Source organism: Diceros bicornis, chromosome 17 (assembly GCF_020826845.1).
Source record: "Diceros bicornis minor isolate mBicDic1 chromosome 17, mDicBic1.mat.cur, whole genome shotgun sequence".
NCBI lineage: Eukaryota > Metazoa > Chordata > Mammalia > Perissodactyla > Rhinocerotidae > Diceros > Diceros bicornis.
In genome coordinates this window covers 13,478,982-13,489,831 of record NC_080756.1, presented here as the reverse complement: position 1 = coordinate 13,489,831, position 10,850 = coordinate 13,478,982, and the positions used below count along the sequence as shown (strand labels likewise).

The 10,850-nt window shown below is 34.7% G+C and overlaps 2 protein-coding genes across 2 annotated transcripts; one reads left to right on the top strand and one right to left on the bottom strand.

Moving 5' to 3' along the window:
• The first annotated feature begins 599 nt into the window (after window positions 1-599).
• On the top strand, window positions 600-1,538 carry LOC131415651 (olfactory receptor 6C70). The gene has a single exon (XM_058557476.1). The coding sequence runs from the start codon at window positions 600-602 to the stop codon at window positions 1,536-1,538; it is 939 nt and encodes a 312-aa protein (XP_058413459.1).
• Window positions 1,539-9,586: 8,048 nt separating this feature from the next.
• On the bottom strand, window positions 9,587-10,537 carry LOC131415650 (olfactory receptor 6C2-like). Its single transcript, XM_058557474.1, has one exon. The coding sequence runs from the start codon at window positions 10,532-10,534 to the stop codon at window positions 9,587-9,589; it is 948 nt and encodes a 315-aa protein (XP_058413457.1). The 5' UTR covers window positions 10,535-10,537.
• Window positions 10,538-10,850: the final 313 nt, after the last annotated feature.

Genomic DNA, 10,850 nt, shown 5'->3' with positions numbered 1-10,850 from the left:
TTTTCCTAGATTCAACCAGTATTTATTTTGTTGTGGTATTACATACTTACACTCTCTTTTATTTTTTTGGTCACTGTCTGTGTCTTCATCAGTAGTTTATAGAGAAGTTATAAGAGGTTATAATGGGGCTCTAAACAAATGTCACTTTAATATGAAATCTAAAGTTTCAGAATTTAACTGTAGGTCTTAATTCATTACACTGGCATAATTTTATTTTGGTGAAGTTAATAATTAAAAATGAATCAATTAATTTTGAATTCTGAACCAAGATTTTATCTAATTTATTTAAGAAATGGAAAAATTTGGAATTAGTTACAATCAACTGGAAGTTTGTAAGTGTGAAAATATCAACTATTATGGGCTTTACAGGTCAATTTCCAAAATTGAGTTGACATCTATAGAGCTGTTTTTTTTAAATAGTTTCTGTTGCACGGTTCTAGATCATATTTTCAATATTCATGGAGTATTACCTTGTAAAGGAGTATGTTTGTGAATATTTATGCTTTTATATATCATTTCCCGAGCATAAAGCTACTCGTGTAGTTTCTTATTTTTGTACATTTTTATTTCTAGAATTTCGCGGAAGTCACAAAAGAGAAATGAAGAACCATACCAGGCAGATAGAGTTTATCCTTCTGGGACTGACAGATAATTCTCAGTTACAGATTGTAATTTTCTTCTTTCTACTTCTAAATTACACGTTGAGCCTAATAGGAAACTTAACCATCATTGCCCTCACTCTACTGGATTCCCATCTCAAGACTCCAATGTATTTCTTCCTCCGTAATTTCTCTTTCCTGGAAATTTCATTCACAAGTGCTTGCATTCCCAGATTCCTAATCACCATTGTAACTAGGGAAAAGGCTATTTCCTATAATGGTTGTGCATCTCAGTTATTTTTTCACATATTCTTGGGGGTTACAGAATTTTTCCTTCTGGCTGCCATGTCCTATGACCGCTATGCTGCCATCTGCAAACCTTTGCATTATACATCCATCATGAGCAGCAGAGTTTGTCATCAGCTTGTGCTCAGTTCTTGGGCAACCGGATTCCTGGTCACTTTCCCTCCACTGATTTTGGGTCTTAACCTGGATTTCTGTGCTTCAAATATCATTGATCATTTCATTTGTGACATTTCTCCTGTCCTCCAACTTTCTTGCTCTGACACACATTTACTAGAACTGATTGCTTTTTTCTTAGCAGTGATGACCCTCATTGTTACATTGTTATTAGTAATCCTTTCTTACTCTTACATCATCGAGACAATTCTAAAATTCCCTTCAGCACAGCAAAAGAAAAAAGCCTTTTCCACCTGCTCTTCTCACATGATTGTTGTCTCCATCACTTATGGTAGTTGTATATTCCTCTACGTAAAGCCATCGGCGAAGGAAAGAGTCACTTTAAGTAAAGGAGTAGCTGTGCTCAATACTTCGGTTGCCCCTTTGTTGAATCCGTTCATTTATACTCTGAGGAACCAGCAAGTGAAACAAGCCTTCAGACATGTGTTTAGAAAGATATTTTCTGCTTCAGACAAATAATACTATTTATTGAAATAATTAACATGAAAACATAAAAGGGACATTAAACAAAAACTATTTTGACTCATCTAGCTTAAGAATTGATCTCTTTAATATTTAATTATTTGAATCACTGCAGCTTACCCATGCTTAGAAACTCTTTCCATTCTATACATTCAACTTTAAATTTCAGTTCTTAAAAGTGAAACTTTTCTATGTTAGAATTAAGAAATTACAAAATTTATTTTCTCTAAAGGCGTGTTAGAATAAACCGAACAAAGGATTTTGATTGTATTATAGAATATAAGTTCTTGAGGTGCTAGCTGTATCTTAAAAATTTAAATGAATTACCATGTTTTACTTAAAGGCCATAGTCTTTAAAATTCTTAGATAAATTGAATTTTGTCATTATTAAATATGCTTAAGATGTTCCAAGAGACCTTACTCTTTAAAAGAATAGTGTAGAGATTTTGTAAAGCGATTTTTTTGAAATTTCAATTATCAGCATATGTATATTACATATATATATATAAATAGAATGAGGGAGAATGATAAAATAAATCATACAAAATATAAACAACTGTAACTCAATAAAGGACATGGAGTACTGTGTACTATTTTTGGAACCTGTCTTTAAGTTTAGAATTACAAATATGTTACAAAAAGTGGGCTTAGACTGAAACAACCATTCTTAAAATATAATTTGACTCATTGTTGTGGGCTTGCCTTACAAGGGGAATCATGATGGACTATGGGCTGTACTAAAATCACCATGTCATGTCTTCATTTGGGAGTAGCTGACTTATAAATGACTGAAAGCTGTTCAATACCCTAAGAATTGACTCAAAAGAGTTTCTAGAATTTCATGTTCATAAACAAATGTTAGAATATTATTAGACTTTATTGAGATCTAATATTTAGTATTTTATTAAGAAGCTTGGATGGTACAAAACATGTGGGAAAATTTCACCTGTTCTCGTTCTTATAACTTTAGGTAATGATGCCTTGTTTTCCATTCATCGGTAGTTATGATCTTATGTGGATTGAAGTTTTCACTTATTATTTTCTCTTTTTAATATGAAACTATTGTTAGATTAAATTCATCCTTATTAGTTAATTCTTTTTTGAGTTTTGGGGTAATTTTAACAGCATAATGATAATAACAGCATGTAGCAACAATATTATAATTCTAAAATTCCTTACTAAGATTTTCAGGTACCAGGCATATGAATGCGTTTAAAATCAAGTAAGATTCATCTGTATTTCTAGTGCTAAAATGATGTTAACAATCTCAGAAAACAGTAAGGAATGTATATGATCATCCCTCCACATTTTTATGCCCCTTTAATGTCATAGCCAGGTCTTCGAAATATTGGAAAGCACATCTAAATGTGCTACGATTCAAACAAAAACTTGTGCATGAATGTTCATAGCAGCATTGTTCATAACAGTCAAAAAGTGGAAAGAGCCTAAATGTCCATCGACTGATGAATGGGTAAACAAAATGTGGTATATTCACACAATGGAATAGTATTCATCCATAACAGGAAGAAAATACCAATACATTATACAACATGAATGACCCTTGAAAGCATTTTGCTAAGTGAAAGAAGTCAGACACAAAAGCCCACACATACTACATGATTCAATTTATATGAAGTGCCCAGAACAGGCAAATCCATAGAGACAGAAAGCAGATTAATCATTGCCAGGGCGGGAGGAAGGGAGTAATGAGGAGTCACTGCTTAATAGACATGGAGTTTCTCTCCGAGGTGATGAAATTCTTCTGGAATTAGATGATGATGGTGATTGAACAACTTTGTGAATGTACTAATAGCCACTGAATTTTACACTGTAAAATTGTTCAAATGGTGAATTTTATGTTTTGTGAATTTTACCTCAATAAAAAAAGCAATTTTGGAGAGGGATATAAAACATTTTAGATTGGATTGGAAGACCTAAGTGCCTTCAGAACCCTAACTTCGTGATTGTCAGCCCACTTTATTGAAATCTTTGTCTTGTTCGGAGGGGAGATTGAAACGTGAGATGAGAAGATAGAATGTGTTACTAACAAGAATAATGTTGATTGCATAGCTGATGTATTTGGTGATAGTGCTTTTTAGTTTAGAAGAATCACAGAGAATCAAAGACAGAGAGGACTTATGTTCTAGTCGTTGTGCCAGCTCTCCATCCAAGAACTCAGGGTGATAGGCTGCTAACATAAAGCTGAGAAAAATCAAATGTTAGCACCTAAAGTGACTGATTTTGCACTCATCTGGGAAAAGCAAGCTACAAAGCAGCAAGAATGGAGACTAGCAGAGAGAAAGTGAAGGAGGCATGAGAATGTTGCATATAGATTGCATGCAAAAGGGTGAATTAACAAAAATCATATAAGCCTGTATAGAATTAAATACAATATTAGTAGGTAAAATAGCAAGATAAAACAGTTCTAGAAAAGATGTGTTCTAGAAAAGTTCTAAAAAGTTCTAGAAAAGATGTAAGCTTTAGATTTTAAATCTGATCCCTTATCAAAATCCTTTGTTCAGTTATTATAAAGAGATTTTCTTAATACTTTCAATAAACTCTTTAATTAGAAGGGGAAAGGTTTATAAGTAAATTTCTAGATTGATGAGAATTAAAATGAATTTTTACAGTTAACATAGCTATCTGAAGGCAACTATCTTAATGACAAACATAAGGTCTTAGATTTTAAACAAGCTTCGAATTTTTATCGGTGATATAAATATCTCAGAGAAGTGTAAAGAATATATTATACACAACTGGTGAATAAAGTTTTCCTCTGCCAGATCAGGAGATAAAGGACATTTACCCTATGAAAATGCAATAGTAATCTTTGTGCAATAAATTTGAACTAAGAAAAGTTCCATTAAAATCTATACCTATGATTCTAATCTTCATATCCCAACATAGTTATATCATGTTACGGATTAATAAGCGTGGAAAAATCAATATTTGAGTATTATCTATTTTCATAAACAAACTAGAGAAGATTCAAAATCATCTCATGTCACCTTCACAGACTTCTTTACCACAATGCATTCTTGAGTTGGAAAGAAAGGATTAAAATAACAACTAGTAACATATGGAATTTCAAAAACCACTGCAATTTTTTCCACAAACAACAAATCAAAGTGTTTATTAAAGTGAAAATTTCAATATTTCCAATTCTACTAATGGCACATGTTTGATCCATTAATAAATACTTAGTAGAATGTGTTAATTCTAAGTATTGTACTATAAAATAATATTTCAAAGTTAATTTATGCATTTTTAAATTGTTTGAACATTTTCAGCTTATTATCATTACTGGAGGAATAGCAGCTGAAAAAAGCAAGACTCTTAGTATATAAAAATCACTAACAAGTTAAACCATGCACATTTGTTTTCCTCATAAATAACAACTAATTGAGAAATTCGAATGCCGCATTTTCTTATTTGCATGCTTGTAAATGTTTTCATGAATGACATGCAACATCAATTTGCTTTATTTCTTCACAAAATTCATTTTTGTTCTTTTGGTCAAAATCTGGATCAACTCATGGGACTGAATTGCATGTGGAAACAATATCCAGAATTTGACACAGGATGCAGCATTAAACTTCTTGAGTACATCGAGTAATATTTTTAAGTGAGGAAGCTTATCAAAAAGACACAGAGCCAGCTTCACGGGGCTACAGCTGGATACATCTGGAAAAGGTGAGAATCAGATGATAAAGAGGACAATGTATTACAACTCATAGAATAAGATAAAAATATATAAAAGTTTTACTGATATAAAAAATGAATAAATAAATAAAAGAGGACAAAAGAAAGCTCTTTCGTAGAGTAAAATGAGAATTAACAAGCATAGAAGGAATGATGGCGTTAGAAAATCTCAATAAAATGTAAAAACTAATGGGTAAATGTTTGATGAAGAACAAGGTATATACATATTCTCAAATTATTACCTAACTAAAAAATTAAAATAATCAATGGCACAACCTGGAAGATACCACTTTACCAAATAATCAAAATTAGCTTTACAACAAAAAAAAATGGCTAAATGCGAAGTTAATACGTTAGCAGAAACAAAACAAAAATATATTTAATTAAAATTAATCAAGGTAAGGAAGGAAAACAAATGATACTAGAACTCCTGGGATAAATTAAAATGATGGTAAGACAACAGACAGAAAGCAAAAGGTAACTATAAATAGGACATGGATAAGATGGTACAATAGGGGTTACCCGTGCTCATCCCCTCACAGAAACATAAATTTGAACAACTATGAATGCACAAAAATACCTTCACAAGATCTAAGGGTTTCAAATGAGAGACTATAGCCCCTGGGTAGAGCACAAAAACAAGAAAAGCGACATGGAAGAGAGTAGGAAGGACAATCTCCAGTGCCAGGCCAGCCCCCACAGCCCAAGGCTGCAGGCTGGCACCTGCCCCAGCACCAGACCAGGCCCTGTGGCCCCAGGCTCCAGACCTGCCCTGTGTTTCCAGGCTTCAGGCATGCCCCCACAGACTTAGGCTCCCAGCTCATCCAAGCAGCAGGTCAAATCCTGCGAACCCAAGCTCCAGGCCCACCCCGTATAGACCCAGGCTCCAGAAACAACACCACACTCCCAGACCAGGCCTGTCTCCATGGACATGGGTGCCAGACGACCCTAGTGGACTCCAGCAATAGGCTGACCCACATAGACTCAGGACCGGGCCCATTACTGTGAACTCAGACACCTGGCCCGACCCAGCACCAGGTCAGCCCCCAGTGGACTCAGGGTTCAGGCCACCCTCATGACACAGGCTCTGGACCTGCCCCATGGATCCAGATCCCAAGCTTGTCATAATAGAATCAGATGCCAGGCCTACCCCAGTGGACCTGGATCCAGTAACACCCATGTAGACCCAGGCTCCAGGTCAGCCCCTGTGGACCCAGGCAGTGAGACTTCCTACCTGCTGAGCCAGTCAGCTCAGCCCACCTGAGGACATCAGCAGCAAACCCTCACTTGGACCCACAAGATGATGAGTGAAGAACATCTGGGTGAAGGGCTGGTGAAGGGCTTTCCCTGCCAAAGCCAGTCTATAAAGACTGGGAAAGGTACTTACTTCTTCAAATGTATAGACACGAATGAAGTCCACAAGGATCACAAATAATCAGAGAAACATAACACCACAAAAGGAAAAAAGTAAAGCACTAGTCAACAACCCTAAACATATGGATCTGCTCAGTATTAGTAGCTTTCTTTCTTCATTTCAAACTATAATACTCCCACCACTGCGCGTCTTTCATCTCCAGTTTAAAAAAATGCTACTTTTCAAACGAGTGAAATTTCAATGTTTCAGATGTTAACTACTAGTTATCATTGTTTTGCATTTATTTGTGGATATAACACTTTAAACTCCACATGTCCAGAAGATTGGAGTAATGTCGTTTGGCTTAGTTTCTTGGCTCCTACTCCTGTGTCTTCTTCAATTTTACATATTGATGGATACCCTGAACTTTTTCGTGTTTCATTTATAGATTTAATAATACATTATCTAAATTAAGGATAAAATTAATTGTTTTGTAAATATATCAAATATAATAGTGACATTCAATAATTACTAACTTATTAAGTTAAACACATTACTAAATGTCTCAATTACTTTGGTCCCCATAATGAATATTTTAGAGTCTCTTGTGCAGATTTCTTTATTAAGGTATTTCTTATAGTGATTTCCAAACATGACAGCTCTTTGGTGAAAGCTCCATGAGGCCATGTTAATCATGAATATGCTTCAAAATTGACGGGGAGATGATAACTGCAATTTATCTCATCTTCTTTCTCCTTATCAAAACATAAAATCTTAAATATGCTACAATAGGACAGATTATGGCATATAAAATTTATTACATGAAATCTAAAATGTTTAAACAACTTAATTTTTTTATTTGATGCCAATAAAGCAATTTAGCAAACAGAGATAAGCAGACACATTGACAAACTAAGAGCATATTATTGCAGAGAGAGATCCCTACTACTCCATCAGCTTCTGTACATCCAATTACAGTGTCTTTTCCCATCCCTCTGTCACCCAAACTACACTGCTGCTTGAAAGGTAGTGTGTTCTAGCAGATTGAACATGACATAAAATCAGAATTCAGTCTCTATTATCTGCTATCTATGATGTATTAGTCAATTTACTCAATTTTCTACTGACTACATTTTTTTTTCCAGTAACTTTATTAAGATCATAATGGTTTATAACATTGCGTAATTTCGGGTGTACATTATTATTTATCAATTTCTGAATAGACTTCATCGTGCTCACCCCAGTAGTCTAGTTATTATCCTTTACCATACATACGTGTCCCTTACCCCTTTCACCCACCCCCCAACTCCCTTCCCCTCTGGTAACCACTAATCTGTTCTCTTTATCCATGTATTTGTTATCTTCCACATACGGGTGAGATCATGGGCAGAGGATATGAATAGACATACATAGAAAATTTTGTCTACATCTTGATACAGCTAAAACATATTTACAGCATTGGTAAGGGCGTTAATAGTAACGTTTAAAATGAATTTGACGTATCATTGGTATTTTAAAATGGCAGTTATATTCAAAATTATGCCAATAGAAATAATTTAAAGAATGTTTAACTGCTGTTTCAAATCCCACTTTTAAAATTTAAAATAGGTAGTCCCTGAGTTTTTAATTTAATATAACAGGTAATTTTTTAAATTTTTTTAAACAATTAATTCTTTGTCCTTTTTGTCTGTTAACCAGTAGAGGTAATTATTTACTTTCAAAGATAATAATTAAAAAGCTAGGAGCACTATCGGTGAAGGTTTGTTTTCTTTTCTTTTTCTTTCTTTCCTTCTCTCCTTTTTTCTTTTTCTTTTTTTCCATTGGCAAGCATACTGGTATTTGCTTCAAACCTCAAGTTCTTCAATTTAGGAATATTTTCTTCAATTGTCTCCTTGATTATAATTCCAATGCTTAATCCCTTTTGTAATTCCTTATTTTTTCCTATTACTACAGCTTAGATATCCTTGATATTCTCTTAAATCATTCAATTAGACTTGTGTTGATGTGAATAGCTGTCTTATTTCCTCAGCATTTAAATTTGGTGTTCCAGGGGCTGGCCCAGTGGCATAGTGGTTAAGTTTGGGCACTCCGCTTCAGCAGCCCGGGGTTCGCAGTTTCAGATCTCAAGTGTGAACCTACGCACCACTCATCAAGCCACGCTGTGGTGGCGTCCCACATATAAGGCAGAGGAAGATGGACACAGATGTTAGCTCAGGGCCAATCTTCCTCTGCACAAAGAGAAAGATTGGCAATGGATTTTAGCTCATGGCCAGTCTCCTTCACAAAAAAATAAATAAATAAATTTGGTGTTCCAATTCACTCTAATGCATCGATTCTGATTTTGTAACCCAAAATAACTGACATTATGTTTTAATTTGTTTTATTTAAATGTATGCTTTTTAATTGAAGTTCTCTAATGAATGTAAATAAATAGCTAATACATCTTATTGGTGATTATAAAGATGTTTCCATTTCTTCAGTTCTGATTATTCCCAAACTCCTATTGATATCTCAGGCTCACGTGTTGTTTTTATTATTTTAATAGGCCTGGAAAGCCTTATTTGGTTTCATTTATTTTTAATACAACTTTGCTGTTTCTGTTTTCTATTTTTGGATTCATAGATGTACGATATTAATTTTGATAACTTTTTTTTAGAGAAAGAAATTAGTACTATAACTACATAATGTATCTTCTATATAATTTACCTACTTTTAAATATTATTATTTTCCTTCCTTCTCTAGAGCGTTGAAGAAAAGACTAGGCCACAAGTGGGGACAAGTTTAATTACTTAGAAATATATTTGGTAGTTTCACAATGAGAGAAAATACAACGTGTGAGTTTATTTGAAAGAAGAAGGAATTTGATTAAGGTGAGATTAGGATGCAGTATTAAATGTCTTTGAGCAGGTTAATTTTACTAAATCATAGGCACAAAGCAATGAAACGTTAGAAGCTATAGATAAATATTTAGAGGACTTTCTTCTTTTATCAAAACTTCGATTTCTTTGAGAGAAATGTCATCCTCTTTATAGAGTCATAAAAAGCCTGTTTCACTAGCTTATTCCTCAGAGTGTAAATGAAGAGGTTCAGCAAGGGGGCAACAGAACTATGGAGCACTACAACACTTTTATTTAAGGCCACCTGGTCCTTTGCCGAGGGCTTGACGTAGATGAAGATGCAGCTTCCATAGGCGATGGAAACCACTATCATGTGGGCGGAGCAGGTAGAAAAGGCCTTTCTTCTTTGTTGGACTGAGGGGAATCTCAGAATTGTCCTGATGATGTATGTGTAGGACAGAAGCACACACACTAGGGTGACAATGAGTGCAAATACAGCCAGAAGGATAACCATTTGTTCTATTACCCAGGTGTCTGAGCATGAGATCTTTAGGAGGGGAGCTGCGTCGCAGCCAAAATGATCAATGGCATTGGATTCACAGAATTCTAGCTGGAGGACCAGGCTAAGGGGTGGGAGAATGATCATCAAGCCAGACACCCAACAGCAGATGACTAATATGATGCACACTCTATTGTTCATGATGCTCATGTAGTGAAGGGGTTTACAGATAGCAACATACCGATCATAGGACATGGCTGCCAGGAGAAAAAATTCTGTTGCTCCAAAGAGAATAAGAAAAAATAGTTGACTCATGCAAGCATTGTAGGTAATGGTATTGTCTCCAGTTGATAAACTATACAGGAATCTAGGAATGCAGGCAGTGGTAAATGAGACTTCTAAGAAGGAAAAATTTCTGAGGAAAAAGTACATAGGCGTTTTAAGACAGGAGTCCACCAGCGTGAGGGTGATAATAGCCAGATTCCCTGTTACACTCAACATGTAGGTGAGAAATAGAAAGACAAAAATCAGGATTTGCAGTAGTGGGTCATCTGTGAGTCCCAGCAGGATAAAAGTTGTTATTGCTGTGTGATTTCTCATCACTGACTTTTGAAATCTACCCAGTTGGCATGTAAAAATCAAAGAGATTTTAGTGAAGAAGTAGATATTTGAATTCTGTAGCGCAAGACTGTACATATAAAAGCAAAGCAAACCAGTCTACATTTATTTTCTCCTTTCTCATCATAATCAATATTGCCACTATTCCAAAAGCCTTCTGCAATATTACATGTATTAGCAGCAAATTATTCCTTCAGGATTCACACTATTATAAAACAACCCTTCTTTTTCTCAGATAATCTTTATCCCTCAAAATTTAAGAATTTAGTTGGTTGTAATTCATTACATGAATTGGATT

What these genes read in the sequence shown, in the direction of transcription:
- LOC131415651 (XM_058557476.1), top strand. Translation starts at nt 600, where the DNA reads ATGAAGAACCATACCAGGCAGATAGAGTTTATCCTTCTGGGACTGACA.
- LOC131415650 (XM_058557474.1), bottom strand. Translation starts at nt 10,534, where the DNA reads ATGAGAAATCACACAGCAATAACAACTTTTATCCTGCTGGGACTCACA.